This window comes from Alligator mississippiensis, chromosome 4 (genome assembly GCF_030867095.1).
Source record: "Alligator mississippiensis isolate rAllMis1 chromosome 4, rAllMis1, whole genome shotgun sequence".
In the NCBI taxonomy this organism is placed as follows: Eukaryota; Metazoa; Chordata; order Crocodylia; family Alligatoridae; genus Alligator; species Alligator mississippiensis.
In genome coordinates, this window is record NC_081827.1 from 127,824,130 (window position 1) to 127,847,886 (window position 23,757).

General features: G+C 42.3%; 1 protein-coding gene across 3 annotated transcripts in view; it reads right to left on the reverse strand.

The window, feature by feature from the left end:
* Window positions 1-23,757, reverse strand: part of KRAS (KRAS proto-oncogene, GTPase) — a 40,231-nt gene that overhangs the window by 7,532 nt on the left and 8,942 nt on the right. The window contains exons 2-5 of one of the 3 annotated variants that reach the window (XM_019489506.2): window positions 16,026-16,204; window positions 10,133-10,292; window positions 2,118-2,233; window position 2,087 (exon numbers count right to left, since the gene is read on the reverse strand). In XM_019489506.2, the coding sequence (XP_019345051.1) occupies window position 2,087; window positions 2,118-2,233; window positions 10,133-10,292; window positions 16,026-16,204 (456 nt within the window). Of the gene's footprint in view, window positions 1-2,086; window positions 2,088-2,109; window positions 2,234-10,132; window positions 10,293-16,025; window positions 16,205-23,757 lie in introns of all 3 variants that reach the window. The other 2 variants (XM_019489504.2, XM_014609836.3) reach the window with 2 other exon arrangements.

Here is a 23,757-nt window from a genome sequence, read left to right on the forward strand (position 1 = left end):
CATAATAAACACACTACTTATATTACACCCTTTCAAGAAAAGGATTTGTTGTAGGTTTTACATAAAGACATAATGTTTTGTCTGTTTACTGTGCATGGCAGTCAACTAGTTGTGCTAAGTGCTTCTTGCTTTACAACATAATAGCATAATAGCATACAGAATAATTGCTTGGAAGACATCAGTGTATCAAGCGTACATTACCTAGTCTAGGGGAAAAAACCCAAGAGAAGTTCCACAGACAACAGATATACGATGAACAAAAATAATTGGGTTTTTATTACCAAGAAAGCAGCACCAATATATTTCGTTGCCAAAAGTTACTTCAGGTTAGGCTATCATAATTATTCCTCAAGTTTTGGATGGGGGTTTACTGGAATCTCTCAGAAATCCCCCTCCTTGTATCTCTTTAATCATTTTGCTACAGTTAGTCTGACTCAGTAAGCAGACTCTTAGGCCGCGTCCAGACATGTCTGTGGCACCACATACTGCACATTCCAATGTTCTTTTTGACCCCTGGATATCCTGGAGTAAAAAAAAAAAAAACTATGGAGAAAAAAAAAGTGGAGCTGAGCATGTGACAGCAGCATGCACCACTGCCCAGTGCTGGCCCCAGCCTCCCTTATCCCACCTGGGGTAACTTGCCATGCACCAGTGTGCATGTGGCATGAGTGTTCCCCAGGGACAACTAGTGGCAGCACAAGGTGCCCTGCCACTAGTTGTCCTTGCAGAACCAAACATGCACGCATGTCTGGATGCGTCCTTATTATGAAGCTCTCCCACACCAAGGAAAACGAAAAGTCGTCTCTGAAAGACAGCTGAGTTAAGGCAGCAACAGCTCAAGTTTTTCAGTGGGGAACAAAAAAACATGAGATTCTAAACTCTTCCACAAGGAAAACACAGAAAGAAGGTCATTCCACCCTAAAGACTTTGCACCCCAACATAGGACCAAGATGGAGGCTTTGGGCCTAGCTCAAGAATGCAAAACAATGTTTTCTCCCTGAAGGAAAATGTTTAGGGAAGTAGCCAAGTACATCTTAAGAGACAAGAAGTCTAATACCTCTGAAGTGAATTACTGTCATACCAATCTGGGGAAATTTATTTCCCCCCTGCACTGCTAAAATCATAATGAATCAGAAAAGAAGAGCTAAGAATATTTAATAGACTATTTGATGCTGCTTAAGCCTCATTTATGTTCAACTGAAGGGATCCTGGACTGGGTTTTATGATAGATGCTTATTTTTTAACCTTGCTGGGGAAAAGTATAAAAAGCTTTGTAATGCAAATCCTCTGGATACAAGTTTCCAGAAGTCAGTGGATATTAGGTAATATTTCATGACATCAAATACATTTTTGTTGTTCTGACATTTGTCTTGTTTTTAATTTGTCGTAATAGTGCTAAAGACATTAAAAAGGAGCAAAATCCATTCCTCCTCTCAAAATAAATTGATCAAACTGATGGCATAACAGTTGACATGGGGAAGAAGAAATTAAGATGCATATTTGTAGTGATAAAATGAACTGTTTTAGTTTAGAGGGAGGCAGGACAGAAGCAGGAACCAGAAATATCTTCAGTAGAATTCTCATATGGACACTATGGGCTTCAAGTCTCTATGCCTGAGAAATGGAAATAGATGAGGCAAGAGAATCAGTTATTTGTAAAGCAACTGGAAAGTCTGGCTGTGGTCTTCATCACTATAGCATTTGCAACTCAAATGCATCCATAATGGTTTTTTCCCCTCGCAACTCTCTCTCTGAGAAGCTGGAATACACTAGAATTTTAGACAGAACAGAATCACTCTGTGCTTGTGTGCCATGCCCAGTCACACACTAAACAGGCATCCTCTTACCCATTTGTCAAAATCACAGCAAAGATCACAGACCTATAGCATTTAAGATTTTTTTTTTATTAAGAACTAAGAAACTAGAGCTCAAAACTACACAATTATGAAGGAAGATACTGTAAGTTTAGGGGTTTGTGAATTTAAAGTTACTTGATTTGAAATGATGTAATCACTATTGTTTGATAAACCTGATTTGCATGAAATCATGATTAATTTTTCTGCCAAAACTGATTTGCAAAACTTACCCTGTTATATTGCAAGAACTTACCCTGTTACATTACAAGGCATTTTTTTATTTTCACACACCCTGGAGTCTTTTCTTCTTTGCTGATTTTTTTCACTCTGTATTGTCGAATCTCTCGCACCAATGTATAAAAAGCATCCTCCACTCTCTGCATTGTAAGAGACAGCTCCTTAAAATCTGCTTCTTTGACAAATATGAGGTACTGGGGCATCCATGGCAGAACACACATATTGAAATTATGAGCTTTTCTTGAGAAGCGTACCTCTAAATTCAAGGCTCTGTTCATAGTCAGTCTGCAGACAAAAAAGGCAATAGTCTGCCAATCAAAGAGTAGTTTATACAGTGTCACAGAGTTATGCGGAACCAGGATTCTTGAAATACCATTCTGGATTGTCATTGCCTACTAGCAACACATCACATTATCTTGTATAAAAACAAGATGTAAGATTTATTTTAGTACCAAAGGAAAATTAAGATTTGCTGCTTACCATTTAAAATCTTGAATGTGTTGACCAATAAAAATGTTAACTGATATAAGCAAATGAGAGGTAGACACAAAGGAGTAAGACCTGAATGAATGACAGGTACTGTACTGCAATGTACTTAAACACCTTTTACTAGAAAGACAGAAAAAGGGCAGAAGGGAATACAACTGTTTTAACTGATGAACTGTTCTGCTAAATTGCGTAACTTTGCTTGTTTACACATCGTTGTAGGACACAGGTTGATAAGAGTTGGTTGATAATTAAGTGGGATGAATATTTATAGTTAAGATTACCAAGCCACACATTCTTGAGTTCAGCAGGCATATTTACTAGGGCTGTGCAAAATTTCAACAGCCGTTTCGTTTCAATACTGTTTCGACTCATTTCGAGGTCGAAACAGCAAAATCGAAATGAAACAAAGGCTATCGAAATAGCCTCGAAACAAAACAAGGCTAGCCGAAACGTTTTGAAAGTCAAAACGTTTTGACCGTAGCGCTGGGGGTGGGAACACAGCCCAGCTGGGCTGCCTCTTCGCCCCCTGGCTGGGGTTGGGAATGCAGCCCAGCTGGGCTGAGTTCCTTTCTCCAGCCCCATAGTCCAGCGAAACAGTCGAAACAGCATCAAAACAGCCTCACTGTTTCGACAAAGCAAAACAGCGATGCTGTTTCAACTCGAAATTATATTTGATACAAAACACTGTTCCATCCAGACCTCGAAACTGAAGTCGGAAGAAACAGTGGTGTTTCGCACAGCCCTCATATTTACGCCTCTGTTTTGGGCCCTGACATCTTTCAGGTAGATGAGTGAAGAATAATTTTTACAGTACCTTAAAAAAGAAATTAAGAAGAGTGTCTTCATTCTGAACAAGGATGAGGAAAGCTTTTGTTATTTATTTCATGAACAGGCAGAAGGAAGCACACAGTCAATGCTTACTGCCACAAAATAGGTTATTATTTTAAAACTGAACATTATTTAACAGAATAAGTACTATTATCACTTATTATTTAAGGCCAGGCATATACTTGGATGAAACGCTTAGAAGCTCCCTTTATAATATCTTGCCATTAAAATCATGAGCAGTGACTCATATTTTCGAAACATGCAAGAAATTAACTGATGTTTCCAGTTCAAAAGCAAGTTCTGCTATTGATGGCTACAAGAATAAGTTTAATAAATTATTGATCTTGGTGCGTATTTGCTTACAGTTTCAGGGAACTGCTAGGGTCAATCTGCAACACTGGCAGCAATCCTAGCTGGAGAAGACTCCCCTAGTACATGTGGAATCTCCCAGTGTCAGAAAAAGATACCGCACACAGGCAGCCAGGAGCACAGCTCAGCAGCGTCTGGCTGTTAAGTCTGTTGTGAGGGAAGGGGTTGGGGGGGGAGGGGGCAGACTGAGGCCTCTGTGGTGAGAGAGGGAGTGGTGCTGGGGCAGGTGCTGCCCAGTCAGGGCGGGGCAGGGTGCAAGGCAGAGCTATGAGCATTTCGTCCTGGGAAGTCGGGGAGTGGGGGGCGAGGGGGAGGGGAGGCAGCTCCCGTTACTGCACATACCTTGGGAGAGCATGTGACCCTGGATCTGCATGCAGGGCAAGGGCGGGCTGTGCTAGACTCTACTTGGGGCGGGCAGCAAAACAAAGCGGGGGCTATGGAAAATTTTGGGGTAGCTGCAGCCCTACCCCCAGTAGACCTGCTCCCAGTGCTGCTGCTGCTGCTCACCCCCCAAGCACAGCACAGTCCAGCCCAGCCCAGCCCCCCTGCCAGGAAGAACTTGGCCCAGCCCTGGCCCCAGCTCGCCTTTGCCCTGCACACAGACCAGGGGCACATGCCCCCCATGCCCTCCCGGGGTGCATGCAGTAGTGGCAGCTGCCCCCCTGAATGAGGCACTCCCCTGGATGAGCCACTCATGGGCCTACCCCTGCCTCAGCCCCATTCCCTCCCTCACTGTGGGGGACCTTGATCTTCCCCTCGCCCCTTCCTCCACAACAGACTTACCAGCCAGATACCGCTGTCCAAGGTGCCAGGCCACATATTGGCAATAGGATCAGTATTGGCCAATATGGATCCTTAAAAATCGGCCATCGGTATTGGCCAAAAAAATCTCTATTGGTGCACCCCTAATATAAAACATATAATGCAGCCAACACTTGCAAGTTATAAAAAGGCTACTTTTGAGCTGAAGCTGCTTCACTTTGCAGAATAAAATGTCCAGAAAGAGGTGCACAGAAATTTGTGGGTCTGTTCAAAGCAAAGCTGTACTGAGGCTGAAGAGCTGGCCCAAAAACTGGGGCAAGAAAAATGGTGGCTTATACCCACCTACCTCCTCAAGTTGAGTTAAGTTCAGCTCAGTCAGGTACAAAGACAGGGAATCTATTTTCAACATACTAGTTGAACTTGCATTACATAGCACCTGCTATACCAGTTAATCTCATTATCAGTGTACCCCAGCTATTATCCCTATAATTTTGTAATAGCTAAATTTACAGCTTTGACTTTGAAATAAGATTATTTTAACTACACATTGCATTACACAACTGAAATCAGAAGGGAACACTACAAACCAAAAGTATATTGCCTATTCATAGGGTACTGCTATTTGGCTCTCATTTTTTAGTTATGCCATAAGATATACCATATTTAGAATTCATGCTTACAAACCCATGCTTAAAAAAAAATGATAAATCAGTGTTTGCTATTCTGCTGTGGTTCAAATAAATCATCAGGATGAGATCGAGGGTTAAGTACATTGAGTTGTGTACGTGGACAGGTAGAACTAAGTAATTAAATTTCCAGGAAATAGTCTACCCTTTTAAGAAAAGGAGAAAGTTAATCTTACACCCACAAAATGCAGACAGCTTGGCAAGTCTTCTGATATTCAAAGCATGATTTGCAGAATTTACATTTTTGGAAATAGCATCTAATAAATCAAGTAAAGCTCATATTTTCATGTCTACCTGGGAAACAGGGGAACTTATTCCTAAAAAGAGGAGAATAAATAGTGATCAGCTGCAATGCTCCAGAACACATTCCATCTAGGAATCAAAGAATGTGTTGTCTACAGTTTCAGAGTACCAGTATGCAATTTGATTATGTAGTTTTGAGATCACTAATTAGGTGATGCTACTTCATTAGACTTTAGAATGTCAACTTTCCCATCACCAACATCAAGAAATGTAATTTTCTTTAGCAATGCAGAGAAATAGGCACAAAATGAAAAAAAAAATTACTACCACCACCAAGAACATAACATAAGGACTTCTGTTAACAGAAGTCTCATTGAAAGATAGTCTTTTTTTAATAGGAAAAGACATTACCTCAACAAAGCAAAAAGTTTTAAAGAGCCAGTCACCAGACTGATAGGTTTTAAGTTTTAGGACTAATTTTTTTTTTAAAAAGGAGGGAGGGGGCTAAATATTATCTCTCTTTGAAGGCCAAATTCATAACCAATTAATATCATTTATGGTCATAGCACCATTACTTAAAATTTTTAAAAAGAAAAAATAGAATTTAAGAATATTTTTCTTCCACAGAATTAAATGCATGTTCTTCTACTGCTCTATGCCTTTTGTATAAGGTAGGATATAAATCTAATCAAATATACAGAACTGCATAGTTTAAAGTGCTGTGATACTTTAAAAACTGTGAAGGATCCACAATCTTGTAGCGGTGTTTGAGACATGGAGACGACTCCTATGACAGCCAATCAATTTTAAATGGGACTATTTACAATAGCCTTTTACACTGGCAAATAATGTTGAAAGGAATATCTAAACCAAAGAAGGCCTTGTTATCTTGAGAGCACCCTGTCCAACATTATGTGCCTTAAGGTATTTTCAACTTTTCTAAAAGCAACTGTTTTGTAAATTATGCTTAACATAAATTAACATGAGTCTGAGCACAAAAGTGCCTACACGTTCAAAGATGCCTTTCAGTGTTAAGTAAACTCAAAACCAAAAGACACTACTAACCCTCATAAAGGCATTCACTTATAACTTTAAGAAAATTCTAAGGCCCAGACTTCCAAGTTCCAATCCTAGCTCTGTTATTAAAAATAGCTTACATACATAACGCTCATACACTACAACCTGAACTGGAAGCAATATAGCTCTGTTTGTGCAATGCTGCATGCATGCATGCCACTGATCTCTTCCTCCCAGCAATTCCACTGCTATCCAGTCTTGAAACTATCTGGCATGAAGCTACTCTGATGTCTTAGCACAGTACTGCCCTTCACCATAGTAAAAATAGGGTAAATTTTTATTTGTACATTGGGTATAAACAGCTTGGAGGATGGGTCAAAATATTCAAAGTGCTTTTCATATTCAAAAGTGCCTCTTAAAAACCACTGTGTATTAATATCTGACAGTCACACTCAACGCAATAGTTACTGAAGCCTGCAAAAATCTACTGCACCACAAAATAGCCAATGCACCAGAATATTCTACCACTGTTTAAAAAGCAAGTTACATCATGCCAATGTAAAATGTGTTACCTGTTAAATAATTTCCTAGGACTACAAATAAAAATATCAAGTGAATCAAATGATGGTTTTACTCATTACTTTTTTTTTTTTTTTTTTAAGATCTGTAGTTATGTCAGCTAATTATAATGTGTACAAGTTCAGTTGTTCTTTAGAAAAAAAAAATTTAAACACTGATTAAGTTCCTATCCTTTTGAAAGTCAGATACTGAACATGTACCGTGCATATTACATTAACACCACGCCCAAAACCCCCTATGTTAAAAGATGAAGGTTGGAGAGTCAATCACTCAAAAGATAGTAAATGCCAAATGCACAAGTTTAAACTATGCCTGTGTTCTACTCACGTGTAACAAGATAATGTGATTAGATAATTAAAGACTATTTTTCCCCCACTAAAGGAAACCTGCCTCAATCTGCGTACCAGATGAATGTCAGAATTCTGTGTTAGCATTGGCAACAATCTATTTGTCTCTAGGTTAATAGGAAGCTAACAAACAGGGCTCAAAGTATCACCTACAATAAAAAACAACTGCAGCATACTGCAGTTTAGTAACATCAAGATCCAGGTGTTTCTTATGCTGTAACTTGGAAACAGCTGGCTGGTTCAAAACATAAAACCCACACTGAAGATAAGTGAACTCCTTCATCCAGATTTTTATAAATGCAGCCCTATTTGCTTCTCCAACATTCATAGGCACTAGCATCCACTCCTCTGATTCTCATCACTCCTGTGATCTTATAATAGAAGATCATTAAGATGCAACATGATTAGCAATTTACATCAAATGTGTCCAAAAGTTTGGTGGCAACTTAAATTCTAGACACTTCAGGGTACTCCTTCCCTCCCATCCATTTTAATCTAATACTAATAAGAGGTCTCCTGCAGGTGGGAAGGACACATATCCTATACACACCCACATTTGGGGCTCAGCTCTGGAATTAATTCTAACACCAATTCTAGAAAAAGTAGTTGCAATAGCTACAGAAAGAAGAAAAATAATAATCTAACCTTGAAGAACAAAATTAATCCCTAGATAAAAAGGACAATTTCTTCCCAACCATATGGAGCAAGAAGCAAGTCAAACCAAAAAAAAAAAGTAAAAACAATGATCAAGATAAGTTCTAGCCTAAATGCACTCCTGTGCTAAGGATAACAAAGGGCATATGGAAAATGGTTGCAATAAATCCACTAACTGCATTATGGTTGGGCACAGCTCTTTAAAAAGTCTCTTATCAGGAGGAGAAACAAATCACATACCAAAATAGAGTTTGACAATCCTTAAAAAGATAAATTTAAGAATGGTAAGATTATAAGAATGAGCAGAATTCCAAGCAGTGATTTCTAAGCAAATAATTTTGTACCGGGCAAGGGGAAGAAAGAAGGGAAAAGAAACCCACGCACACCACACACACCCCCACACACAAGAGGGCTGATACAGCCATCATGTTTGTTTGGTAATATACTCCTAAAGAAAGGTTAATTTTAAACATTTAGCATTTAAAAGGCATTGTGGCGAGGGAAGGGAGAAGAGGAAGATTTCTGTACAAAACTGGCTAACTAAACAAAAATTCCAACATTAAAGTAAAAACACAGAATTTATACTTTAAAAAGCAGTGTTTTTGCTGCTATTGTCATTTCCCAGTTTTTCCATTTTTATCCTACAGCTGCAATGACAGACAATCTAATTCAGGCACAGACATTATATTACCTAGAGTTATTCAGCCAGCCTGTATCCCACTTAGCTTACTGAAGATACTTGTAGTTTATTTTACTCTGTAGCCCCACAGATTTAGAGCTTTGGAAATTTTGCCATTTAGATCTGGACTACTGTTTTTGTACCATCATTTCGATTTCAATAAGGGCTGTGTTTTTAAACAAACAGAATTATACCAGTACAGTCCTTAGCATAGCACTAGTTATCACTGCAAAAAGTTCCTTATGCCTAGAGCTGAGCAACGAACAGTATTCCTATCACCACGAAAAAACTGCTCACGTCTCAAATTGGAATTATAAAACAAGTCAACAAAGAAAAGAGTGGGTTGATGGTAAGTTTCATTCTTAATAAAACTACTCTTTTATCATTGATTTTTTTTTTTTAAAGAAAATTATTTGGAATCCAAAATAATCAAATGCTTCTGTTTTGTGTTAAATAAATTTCTCTTTATCATAGGAAATATGCAGATTAATCTTTTCCATGAAAGGTTTTGATTTTAACAGATTAACATTTTCTGACAGTGTGTCAAAACATTCTCAGCCAGCTCTGTTTATACTGAGATAGCTTCTACCCATTAAGGAAAGAGGAATAGGCTGTACCAGTACAAACACCTTTATACCAGTTAGCTGAGGGGAAAAGCCTGTTTTTTCCACGCCAGTTATACTGTGTAGATAAAACTCTCTCATAGAGAAAGGTAAAATCCCAGTCCCACTAAATATCTGTGTGCCAAATTTTCACTCAAGGAATATACACCAGTTTGTCAAACAATTAAATCTGAAGTTTTGACAAAGAATTGTACGGACAATTACTTAAATAGAGAAATGTCTTACAAAGTATATCCCACTGAGAATAAGTCAATAACCAAAAAAAGCAATGTTTTTGCTGTCAAGACAGACCACTGAATGTCAAAAACTGGTTTAGTTGTCTGATGGCTGAACACCTTTGCTTCAAAAAAGCAATGCATGCCCTTCAGACATTCTTTTTTTAAAATGAAATTATCTCAAAGCTATTAAAAAGTTTTAATTACAACTTGAAGTATGCTGCCACCTGGTAGCTCAGTGCAACAGAGGCTTAGGTCTCTTTAGTTTGAGCAGTTAAGCTGCATCACTGAACATGATTCAGCAGGTTCACTGAACAGCAAATCACCACAAGTTTTTCCTTTAGAAAAATATACATAAATGCCGGATGGAAGCTGCCAGGGGCGACGCGTAGGGGGTGCGCACAGGTGCATATGCACCTCTTGAGTGTGGCTGTGCACCCTGGGGACATGCGTCGTTCATGGCAGTTGCCAACGGTTGAACTAATCTAGCTTTTTTAAAAATTCAAGCAGGAGTTCTGCTTTTGTATATCCCTTGATATGAGCTTCACCTGTCTTGTCTTTGCCGATGTTTCAATGAAAGGAATTCCATAACTTCTTGCTAAGTCCTGAGCTTGTTTTGTATCTACCGTTCTGGAAGGTAAATCACATTTGTTTCCTACTAGCACCATAGGGACATCTTCAGAATCTTTAACTCTTTTTATCTGCTCCCTAAAAAGAAAAGAAAAGGAAAAATTGAGATTTATTAAATATAAATTAATAAGCAGCATTAATAAAAATTGGATTTTGAAAGAAAACAAAATACAAATTAGATTTTTTTTTCCCCTAAGTGGAACAACAATATGAATACTTTTTATTTTGTGGACACCGTTTGAAATTTCAAAACAGTGTAAGCAGTTGACCCTGTTGCCTTTTACATTTAACCTTTCAACTTAAAACATAGCAGAATTGCATATATGTGAAAACCAAAATAAAAATAACTAAACCTGCTAGATGATTAGACATGGCTCCTATTGCCAATGAGACTCACAGGGCTAAAATGACAGACTCCACCCTATTTATGCTACAGGTCCTTTAATTCTATGATTATTTTAATGCCAGCACAGTGTGGATTACCTTAATATAAACAAAACTCAAGTCACATGGCTGAGGTTTTTGTAAAGATTATTATTATTCCTTAGAGACCTTGTCCCACTCATGCAAAATCCCTACTTACAGCTGAGGACAGAATGTAATAGTTAAGCCCTAAAATATAATACAACATTTAAGCCCTCTATTTACATTAGAAAGAGATAAAAGCTGAATGGTTTCAAAAAAGTTCCTCCAGTATGCTACAGGGTCCTATTCACTAGGTAGTAGGGCTGTACGGAGCTTCAGTCGCCGATTCAATTCAGCCCGATTTGGCGGCCAAATCTCCAAATCATAGTTTCATAGTTGGTAGGGTCAGAAGGGACCTGAGCAGATCATCAAGTCTGACCCCCTGCCATGGCAGGAAAGAGTACTGGGGTCAAACGACCCCAGGCAAGGTGTTCATCCAGCCTCCTTTTAAAGACCCCCAGGGTAGGAGCCAGCACCACTTCTCTCAGAAGTTGGATCCAGATAGATCCTAGCCGCCCTGACAGTGAAGTAGCACCTCCTGAAGTCTAATCTGAATCTACCCTCTGCCAGCTTGACCGTTATTTCTTGTCACTCCTGGTAGTGTTCGGGGGAACAGGGACTCTCCCAATGCCTGCTGGTCCCCCCCGACTACTTTGTAAACTGCCACTAGATCCCCCCTCAGCCTTCTCTTGTGGAGGCTGAACAGGTTCAGGTCCCTTAGCCTCTCCTCGTAGGGCCTGCCCTGCTGACCCCTGATCATGCGGGTGGCCCTCCTCTGGACCCTCTCCATGTTGTCCACATCCCTCCTGAAGTGCAGCGCCCAGAACTGGACGCAGTACTCCAACTGCGGCCTGACCAGTGTCGCATAGAGGGGGAGGATCACCTTCTTGGATCTGCCTGAGATGCATCTGTGGATGCACAAGGTATGGTTGGCCTTCCTGACCGCATCCCCACACTGTCATTTTGGCATCAATAATGATTCCAAGATCCTTTTCTGCCTCTGCACTGACAAGAAGGGAGTTCCTCAGTCTGTAGGTATGCTGCTGGTTCTTCCTCCTAAGGTGCAGTACCCTGCACTTGTCAGTGTTGAAACCCATCCTGTTCTCATCCGCCCACCCCTGTAACCTGTCTACGTCCGATTGCAGCCTATTCCTCCCTTCTAACATGCCCACTTCTCCCCACATTTTAGTGTCATCTGCAAATTTGAACAGGGTGCTTTTTACCCCCTCGTCCAAGTCGCTGATGAAGATGTTGAACAGTGCGGGCCCGAGGACCAAGCCCTGCAGAACCCCACTGCCCACATCCCTCCAGGTCAAATAAGACCTGTCCACCACCACTCTCTGGGTGCAGCCCTCCAACCAATTAGTGACCCATCTGACTGTGTAGGTATCGACGCCAGTTTCCTAGTTTTTTAATGAGAATGGGGTGAGAGACAGCGTCGAAGGCCTTCCTAAATTCCAGAAAGACTACGTCCACTGTGACACCTGCATCCAAGGATTTTGCGACCTGGTCACAGAAGGCCATGAGGTTGGTCTGACAGGACCTGCCTCTAATGAACCCATGTTGGTTGCCCCTAAGCATAATTTCCCCTGCCGATCCCTCGCGGACATGCACCAGGACAACTCTCTCAAAAAGCTTACCCAGGACCGAGGTAAGATTAACAGGCCTATAGTTTCCTGGGTCCTCCTTCCTCCCTTTTTTGAATATGGGAACCACATTGGCCCTTTTCCAGTCCTCTGACACAATGCCAGAGCACCATGAGTGCTCGTAAAGCCATAAAGCTCGTAAATGGAATCAAGAAACCCTTTAATATCTCTGAATCGAAACTCTCCGAATCGATTCAGAGAGATTCGGAAAGATTCGATGATTTGGACATAGACACAGCTTCAAATATTTTTTCTACATACCTCAAGGTAGCAAGCAGCTTGTGAATGCTGAGATGCTGGGGTGGATGGAACATCCAACAAAAGCGTTGGGGGGAGGGGGGGGTGTCCAGGTCCCCAGCATGCTTGGCAGCGGACCCAGAAGTGGGCCAGAAGCACTTCCAGTCCACTTCCAGGTCTGCTGGTGAGTGCATGGGGACCTCCCACCTCGGTGACTAGTGCCTCCTGGGTTTGGGGGGCACCCGGGGTCCCCCCAGGGCCAATCACTGAGCTGGGGGACACCAGGGGGCCCCCGGCGCACTCAGCGGCGGACCCGGAAGTGGATCAGAAGGAATTCTGGTCCATTTCCGGCTTTGCTGCTGAGCATGCGGGCCCCCTCCTGTGCTCCTGTGGGACGCTCCATCCCAACATTTAAAGCTGTATCTATGGCCGAGTCGCTGATTTTCCAAATCAGCATCGAATCTTCAGATTCGGCAGAATTGAATTGGGGACAGTGATCTGAATCAATGAATCAAATCACTGTCCCCGATTCGGGCCCAATCCAAATCCGAATCGAAAATGGTCCATTTTGCACACCACTACTATGTAAATAACTGCATTAGATTTGGTACTATGCGTAAGTGGTGAGAGGGTTTAGAAAGAGCAGCTATCTTCTCCTTTACCCTCTTGCTCTTCGGTGAGTGAAGGAATCGGAAAATGCACTTCCAAGACTGGAATCAAAAGCATAGATGATTTTCTCATTTAAAGTATCCCAATATAAATGTGTGTAGACGTTGTACAATTTTCATGCTAACCAGAACCCTGAAATTCATTTTGTATATCCATATCACCTTTTTTTAATTAAAAAAATGTCAAACATCCCCCTTAAAAAACTGATGCTACTATGTTTTAAAAAAAATCTATGGTTAAGGCACTGCAATTGTAGGGGGAGATTTTAAGAATCTGTCTCTATCTGGTTTATATTTTCTGAAGTTTTCTTTAGCAAGTAGCTCTTCTTGAAATACATCTTTAAAACAGTATTGTAGTCAAAACTATTCAGCAAGATGACAAAGCTGCTGAAAGAAACTCAACATATAATACTAGTCTTTAATTTCATTCCTTTTTCCTCTTTCAGAGAACATGGACAGTTAATCCTCAAACAATACAATTATGATTTCCTATAGTATTGAAGTATTTAAAAACAGATAGCAATTCTGTGTTTCTTTTGCTGTTTAAAGTAAGATTAAAAATCTTACATCTCCCATGGTGTCCTCATGGTAAAATTGGGGAACTGCGGCCTCAACCACCTTACGGTCCGATGGCTGGGAAACTAGCTTCATGGTCAGACCCAGAGAGTGATAGTCGATGGAACTGAGTCAACATGGTGCATGATGACCAGTGGTGTCCCCCAGGGCTCAGTACTCGGACCAGTACTCTTTAATATATTCATAAAGAATCTAGACTCAGGTGTCAAAAGTGGACTGGCTAAGTTTGCAGATGACACCAAATTATGGGCAAGTGCAGTCACGCTAGAGGACAGGCTGGCAATTCAGGCTGACCTGGACAGGCTTACAAGGTAGTCAGATCAAAACCTGATGACATTCAACAAAGAAATGCAAGGTGCTCCATCTTGGGATAAAAAAAGACAAAACACACATCATACTTATAGGCTCGGCAGTGCTATACTCACTAGCACCAGTACCAAAAGAGACTTGGGGGTCATGATTGACCACAAGATGAACATGAGCCACCCATGTGATACCATAGTTGGCAAAGCAAAAAAACTCTGGCTTTCATCTACCGATGCACGTCAAGCAAGACCCAAGAAGTCATCCTCCTGCTTTACTCAGCCTTGATGAGGCTGTAGCTGGAATACTGCACCCAGTTCTAGGCTCCACACTTCAGAAAGGATGTGGAGAAGCTTGAGACAATCCAGGAGAGCCACACGCATGAGTAGAGGTCAAGAGAACAGGCCTTATGAGGAGAGGCTGAGGCGCATGGGACTCTTAAGCCTGGAGAAGCAAAGGCTCAGGAGTGACTTGGTGGCAGCCTATAAGTATACAAGGGGTGTGCATCAGGAACTGAGAGAACGTCTATTCACCAGAGCACCCCAGTAGAAGACTAATGGTCACAAACTGCTGGAAGACCGTTTTAGACTGGACATAATGAAGAACTTCTTTACCATCCAAGTCTCCAGAATCTGGAATAGAGTCCCCCAGAAGTGGTGCAAGCACCTACTCTGGATACCTTTAAGAATCACTTGGATGCTTATCTTGCTGGGGTGATCTGACCCCAGCTGACTTCCTGCCCCTTGGGCAGGGGGCTAAACCCGATGATCTCATGAGGTCCCTTCCAGCCCTAATGTCTATGAATCTATGAAAAAAGTTTGCTCTGCTGTAGGTTTAATGATCATATACACATTATCCAGAGGTTTTATTGTTTTGTTTTCTAAAGTAGTAATTTTTATTGGCTTGGATTTGCACCATCATCTCTTCTATCCAACATCCAGCAGACATAGGAGAGAGTCAGGAGACACTGGCAACAACACGTCCTGTAAGAGTCCAGTGTCTTTATGACTGAATTACAGATGAAGGCTGACCAACTATGACTTGGTTTATACATGGCAAATAATATTGTAAATGTAGGTAGTTTCTCCCAGTTTGCAGAGTCCTACTGAGACAGGCACACTTTTGTTAAAAAGTCGCATGGATTTTTTCCACTTTTTTTTTTTTTTAATATATTACTGTTATTTATGGAACAGGAAAGAACTTTTTCATATTTAAAAAACAGACACTGAGGAGGAAAGATTGAGTGATATTAAGTGTTAATATAATATCTATCAAGTCATAATAGAATTTGGTTGCCTACATCAGACTACTAAAAGAGAAGAGCTCCAGCCATAAATAGTAGAAAAGTTGCCCCCACAGAGTTGGGGATGTTAGTAAGTGTTAGCGTCATCCACTGCTTTCACAGGCACATTTCACAAAGAGCAGAATTACTTTACTTAACTGTATTCTACAGCCATAGAAGTACTACTCTACAGTCATGAGGAAGGCAGAATTTGATCCATACTCGATTTCCATTAATCTCAGTAGGATGCTAATTCTGAAGCCCATATCTCTACATCTGTTTTATATTTCAAAAACATACTACTAGAGGAATTTTCAGGTAGCTTCAACCAGCCTTCTTCCATCAACCCAAAACTGTGAGTATGCTCCAAGAACGGGCAGTCCATTGCATAATCATTCTGGCTAGGTGACCAAAAAAAAAAAAAATAAAAAAAATAAAAATTAAAAAAAAATCAATAGATATATTTTTAATGGCTTATTAACTGCAAAAGTAACTGTTCACGGCTAGTTTGGAAATATGATTATGTTACAATTCCATAACTGTAAGAAATAAATTATCTTCGGTTGTAAGCAGAAGCAAGCAAATCATTCCCTCTTTGGAGAATTACTGAAGTAATTTATTTTATTAGACTTACCTATAATGATGGATATCTTCAAATGATTTTGTATTATTTATGGCAAATACACATAGAAAACCCTCCCCTGTTCTCATGTATTGGTCCCTCATTGCACTGTACTCTTCTTGACCTGCTGTGTCAAGAATATCCAAGAGACAGGTTTCTCCATCAATTACTACTTGTTTCCTGTATGAATCCTGAGAACAGAGGAAAAAAAATCCAAGTTAAACATCAGAAGAAAGACTTAAATAATATAACTGAACAAAGGATTTCAAAATGCTTTATGAACATTAAACAAAATTCAACATGTCTATGAGTTAAAGTTTTAGCTCTCCAATTTTAAAGATGGGCAAACTAAGACCAAGTCACTTGCTCATAATCATACAGCAAACCAGAAGGAAAATGGAAAATAGACTTGAGATTGCAGATTCTGGTTTTCCTGTTCCAATTACTACAACCTGTTTCCATAATCTTAGAAAAGACTGTATGCTCCTACCCACTCAAAGCACAAGTGGCAATGTTCACCCTTTACTTCATTTATATCTGCAAGTTGGACAGAATTCCACAACAGAGGTTCACTGGTGTCTTAGTTGTGTTTTCTTTTAAACCCATGATACAGAAACAAGCAGGTATAATCTAGTTGTACATTAGTTAAAATAGACATCACATTTCTCCTAGAAGAAATGTCTGATATCCTGCAGACATATGAACTAATTATCCCACTTTAAGTACCTATGAAATACCTGAGGTAACACTTTTTTCCTGGGACAATCTTTCAAGTTAATTACCATTCATTCCAAGAACAGGCTGTGTGTAAAGATCTATGCCCTCCTGGGTTTTGACTTGGATAAAACGCACACGTAGATGGTGACCGGGGGGGGGGGGGGGGGGGGGGGGGGCGGCATAAATTGCACCCTGGCAGCCCAGCCAGCTAGGGACCTGTTCCACCCCAGCTCAAATTGCTGCTCTCCCAGGCACATGTGTAGATGCTGCGCCCAGGAGTAGTTTACTCTGACATGAATTGCTCCAGAGTTTATTGCGTCACATTAATTACACATGTAGATGCATCCTGTGTGTAGAAAGTTGCATGCTTATGCCAAAACACTTAAAAGGATTTATCTATGAAAACTTTGTTACAAAATACTTTTCCTAAATACATATCAGGTATAGGAGTTCAGAAAAATATAACTTCTAGACTTATTTATATAAAACAGGATTTTAATACTAAGTAAAACTGGAGAGTTGATTACTGCAATACAGATTAGTTTCAGGTATTATACCAGAACCTCATGCTGTCTATCATTTGGTGTATTTAGTTTTTTAACTCCTATTTTAAACTTTTTCTCTGCCTGGTTATATGGGACTTATATAAAGCAAATGAGGAAAGTGACCTAACTGATCTGTAATGTGGTGGAGGATATCAATTCCATACGAAGTGCAGTCTGTCAAATACACAAAGGGGAAAAAAACGACTCTTTAATTTTATACTTCTTATAATTCTAGATGTTATCTGTAACAATAATGGTTAAGTGCTTCAAACATGGCTATGTCCCTTAAAGATAAAGGTCATCTCTGATAGAATTTTGGAAATATCCATTTCCCTAAAATGCAAAGCCAGTGCTGAAGAAACAAACAGTAAACCTACTGCAAAAACACAAACCAGTGTTTACAACTGGATGAGACTGTGATATGCCCCCAAGCTTCAGGAAGCCTGAAATCAAGGTTTATACGTTGTCCCATTGTACAGAAATTCAGAAAGTGATTCCTGTTTCTATTAAATAGGAAAACTGAGCTCCCATTTTTTGCCATCAGCTCTATCACAGTTGATGATAATTGAATGCAACAAAAGGAAAAAACAACAACTTACTTTTCACCATATGTCACTATTCATGAAAATTAAACGTGTATTAGCCCTTCATATAACACCATCTCTCCAAAAAAAGTAAACCTGCATAATTGTTGGCCGATAAATGCTTCTGCTGTGTGCAGATGCAGCGCAGCACGAAGCAGAGCTGGCAGCATGGACAGCTGCCTCCAGCTGGTAAGTCGGAAGGGGAGGGCAGGGCAGAGCAGGGGGCAAAGGGAAGGGGAGGCATCAGATCAACACCCCCTGTGGTGAGGGAGGGGGCATGGGCAGGCACTGCTCAGCCTGGGGGGAACGGCATGCAGATGGAGGCATGGCTTGCAGGGTGGCGGCAGCTCCCACAACTGCTGGCACCCCGGGAGGGCAGGGCAGAGGCATGTGCCCCCAGATCTATGCAACGCAGGGCGGGCTTCAGCTGCAGGGTAGAGCCGGAGCTGCATGGGACTTTTCATGCCAGGGACTGAGCTCTCAACAGACACCAGCACCACTGGGAGAAAGCTGCAGCCACCTCAAATTTTGCTGCAGCTCCACTCCCAGCCCCGCACCGCCCCAGCTGAATGCCCTACCTCTAACCAAGCGACGGGAAAAGCCGGGGCTGTGCTGGGTGGTGGCGTGGGGCTGGGAGGGGAGCTGCGGGTAAATCTGGGGTGGTTGCAGCTGCCTCTCAGCGCCACCAGAGCCCGCTCCAAACTCAGACCCCAGCAAGAAAAACCCCGCGCAGCACTGGCTCCAGCTCCACCCTACAGCTTCAGCCTGCCCCACTCTGCGCAGATCCAGTCACACGCCTCCCTCTCCCCGCCCTCCTGGGGTGCAAGCAGTGGTGGGAGCTGCCCCCACCACATGAGCTGTGCCTCCATCCTGTACCTGCCTCCCTGCCCTGGCTGGGCAGTGCCTGCCCCTGCCCCCTCCCTTATCACGGGGGGGGGGGGAGGGGTGTTGATTTGCCCCCACCACACCCCTTTTCACCACACCAGACTTACTGATGGCAGCTATATTGAATCGGTATTGGCCAATATGCCTCCTTAAATATCAACTATCGGTATCAGCACCCAAAATCTCTATTGGTGCACCCCTAACATATATACACACGCATACAAATATATGTGTGCGCGCCACCATAATGGCAGGGACACAGGGGACAGAGCCCTGCTCCCTGGAGGCAGTGGAAACAGAACGGCTGGCAACAATGGAGAGGGGGGGATATGGGGGGGCAAGGCCACTGGAGCTGGCCTCACTTACCCGCCTCCCACTTGCTCCTTGGAGGTGGTGGCAGTGGCAGTGCAGTGAACAGAGTCGGAACACAGGGGGGGAGGGGGGGGGCGGCGCAAGGCTACCAGCGCTGGCCTTGGCCGACCCCTCCCCCCTTCCATCATCACTGCCTGCAGGGCTGATGTGGCAGTGGTGGGGGGAGGAGCAGGTGCGCTGCAGCAGCAGTGGGGGAAGGGGAGGACTGGGACTGGGACAACATAGGAGGGGAGGAAGAGTGAGCCCAAAGGCCTCTTCCCCACCTCAGGCCTGGGCCCATTCCTCCCCCACCACCTCCAAGCCCACTCCTCCCATTCCCCAGCCGCCACCATCGTGTGTACACACACATACACACATGCAATTATGCAAATTTTATTTATTTTTCAAATCTTTATTTATTTCTTCTTTATATTCTAATATTATAAAACCTGTTTATCCATCCATAATGCTTTATTCACACTCTGATTGGCTGATGGAAACAGCCAATCAGAGTGCTCCAAGCGCAGTCTTGTGCCACAATGACAGCAAAGCAGCACCGAGGACCTGACAGAGGGTGGGGGAGCAGAGGGCAGTGCCACTAGCCTCGGCTCCCCCATCCCACTCCCTGCAAGCAGCACCGAGGACTGCACCTCAACAAAAGCCAGCTGGGATGGGGTGAGGGGGCACAGTGGGGGAAAGCAGCCTGGTCCTGAAGCAGTGAGGGTGAGCGGGCCTGGCCTCAAACTGGGGTGCTGGCATCACAGCGCTGGCCTCGCTCCCCCTGCCAACAGATGCAAAGTAAAAAAAACACAAGCACTTTACAAGCTGCAGATCCCAGACCTGGACTCCGGGAACAGAGTGAGGGAGCAAGGTCAGCAGTGCTGACCTTGCCCCCCCCCCTCACTGCTGCATCCAAGGCGTGACCACAGACCCCATCTCTCACAGCTTGGCCATTAATTAGTGCTGGGACCGCCTCAGAAAAAAACAACAGACCCTCCACAGGGTGCGGGGTTGGATGAGGAGGGAGGGGACCATAGGGGAGGGACCCCTGCCAGGCCCCATCCCCTGCCTGCTCTCCCAACCCCCCTGAGCACCCCCCAACTGCTCTCCCAGCCTCATCAATGGCTGCCCCACCCAGCCCCAGCATTCGGGGGGGGGGTTGTTTTTAAAGGAGCCCCACGCTCACCGGCTCCTACTAGGCAGGGGGCAATCCCCACTGCCCCATGCTGCATGGGGGACTCTGCCACGAGCCTACAGAAGCCCCGACTGCCACTGCAGCAGCCAGTGAGTATGGGGCTTTTTTTTTAAAGAATGGGATGCTAGGGCAGGGTGGGGCAGTCATTGACAGGGCTGGGAGAGTGGGCGGATGATGGGGCCTGTTTGATTCAGAGATTCGGCCAAATCGACAAATCAGATTTGGCCAGATCAATTCAGGACAGTGATTCAAATCACTGAATCAAGTCACTGTCCCCCAAATTGGCCGAATCCAAATCCGAAGCGAATACTAGCTGCTTCGCACAAGCCTGTTATGCTTTGCCATTAAGTAGTGCTGGGGCCACCTCAGAAAAATTAGCAGGTCCTCCATGGTAACTGCCGCCACCTCAGGCCCTCACAGCGCAGCGTGCCTGCTACAACAGCCTCTGGTGCAGCAACTCCCTCCGCAGCACCACACAAAATAAATCAATTAGGCTTTAAAATTAATTAGTGCTGAGGCCAGTTAAGAAGAAGGACCAGCCCTTCCATGTTACTGGCTGCCTCCTTAAGCCATTCGTACAGTGACTCCCTCCACCCTTTTTCTACACCTGAGAAATAAATCAGTTGTGAATAGTAATTTATTAGCAGCGGGACCATCTGAGGAAAAGCAGGAGCCAAGTTCCCGGCTATTGTGACAATACCGTGATAGAACAATTGAATGCCCAACACCTTCCAAGAAGTTGTCACAAACTCTGCCAGTGCTTTACTATGGGATGTATATGTCATGCTGAGAGAAAATGGTGTCACAATAAAGAGCGTTAACAACATTGGAGACAAAGCCACACTGTAGAACAATATGCTGAACAACGACAATTAGGTACAAGTAGAAAAAGATGTTCACGTGACAATAAATCTGAGGACCACGCTACAGGAAGAAAGTGATGGGACTTGCAACAACATCACGAGAGCCTGTAGATGACAGGCTACTGCGCAAAGACTATTAGATGCACAACGCCATCAAGAACGCCGTGCTACTGCATCACAAGAGGAGGCTATTAAATTAATACAAGTAGATGCACACCATCAAAAACATTGTGCTAATGAATCACAAGAGGCGGCAGCTGTGTGCAGACAATTAGATGTGCAACACCATGAAGGAAGTCATGCAAGTGATTCTCATGAAAAAGGCATGATGCAAAGACATTTAGATGCCACATGACATCAAGGAAGCTGGGCAATTGAGTCCCAAGAACATGCTGCAGTGAGACAATAGTTGGACTCCGTTTGCTCTGCAAGAACGTGACAAAGGCAATTCCTAATAAGAGACTGTCATTTCTTAAGAGAGTCGGAAGTAGAAAGGCATTACTGCAGTAAAATGGATGTTGTTTGCCAGTTGTGTCATTCTTTAAACTTCACAGCTAAGCAGCCATCAGATGGTAAGTTTAAAAATTGCTGTCACAAAGGAAATGCGAGGTTGCCTTACTGCCACAAATTTCCTCCATTACTTAAAGAGATCATAAGCAACTCGCAGCATTATGTTTTATGAGAACTTCCAAACTAACATTAGGTAATTTAATAGTTCTTTAAGCTTTGCATCTTTGGGAGCAAAAAAAAAAATCACACCTGTTCCTGGACAGGGCCCATATTGCTTTCATGTCTATGGACAATTCTATCACCCAAACACCTCATTTACAGCCTAAAGGAGAAGATGCAAGATCCTAAGGCCAACTTTATATTTTGGACCCCAGAGAAGCACTTGAAGAATGGTTAAATCATCCCCAAAAATCACCTATGCAATCCTGCTTTAATGTAGGACCTGGACACTTTAATAAGAAACATCAATCCATTTTCAACTGTTACAAAATGTTAGCTGAAGTTGTAAGAGAAGAAGAGCAAATCAGCTGAGGAAAGTCATTCAATTGCAAATAATAGTATGGTGTTCTGTTGTGACAGAGAATCTGACAGAAGATATAATTTACCAAACAACGATGAAATTGCCATGATTTTCTGAAATTATGACAAAGAACTGCCTTTCCATAGGGATATAAGAATTTACTCAAGATCTCAAGGCTTTGAAAATATAAGTATTTTGAAAGCCAACTTAGATCCCATGACATATGTTGTCCATACAGTGAACCAGGTTGGCATCCAGCTTTAAAACTTCCTGGATATGAGACTTCAACATCAAAAGAAGTTTCCACGTTACAATTCAAAGTTGCTCAAACAGCAGTTCATCGAAATGAATTTAATTCAATGTTACATGGAGGAAAATTAACTCTACAGTGGATTGTAGATTCACATTTACAAGTTGAGGCAAACAATTTAAATTATCTTAGGCAACAGCAAGAAAAACTTAGTGGTCTTATGGACTTCTTAACAGAAACTGCTGAAACCTCTGGTATGCAATTATAAAAAACTGTCATTTTACCATCATAATTCTAAGGAGGACCAAGAAATATGCGAGAATAATATCATGACGCCATGGCAACAGTGAGCAAATACGGTCACCCAGATCACATTCACTGCAAATCCAAAATGGCCTGCTATTCAAGAAAATTTGTTTCCTGGACAAAATCCCTCAGGCAAACCAGACTTAGTAGCGAGAGTATTCAAAATTAAGCTGGCATCTTTACTGAAGAAAAAAACAACGATTTGGTCCAGTTATCACCCATGTATACACAATTGAGTTTCAAAAATAAGGACTCCCACATGCACACATGCCATTTATACTGGAGAACAAGCTTGACACACAAGCAGCCATTGATTGTATAGTTAGTGCTGAAATTCCTGCTCCAGATACAGACCCAATTTTATATTGCATAGTAAACAAAATACACGATACATAGACCATGTGGTACTTTCAACAGTAATTCACCATGCATGGGTGAGGAAAATCGTACCAAAAATTTTCCAAAGCCATTTCAACAAGAAACAGTAGCTAATGTCAATAGATATCCTTTATATAAAACAGGGGTGGGCGAAATGCAGCCCACCAGGCCATTCTATCCAGCCCGCAGGGCGCCTAAAAAATTTAGAAAAATCAATACTTATCTGCCCCTGGCTGCCTGTCAAGCAGCCCTTGATGGCTTGCCAAAACTCAGTAAGTGGCCCTCTGCCCGAAATAACTGCCTACCCCTGATATAAAAGAAGTCAAACATGTACCATCCAAGTAGGCAAACACACAGTAGACAGTCGTTATGTTGTTCCATACAATATCTTTTGTTAAAATACAACACCTCTCATCAATGCTGAAGTTTGCACATCGATTAAATCCATCAAGTATATCTTTAAATATGTTTACAAAGAATATGACTGTGCAAACATTAAAATAGTAACCAATCAATTACTGCAACATGACAAGATACCTTGATGCAAGGCCAATTACCTTAATGCAAGGTACGTGACACCACCAGAGGCTATATGGAGACTGCTGGAAAACTGAATGCATGATTCATAGATTCATAGATG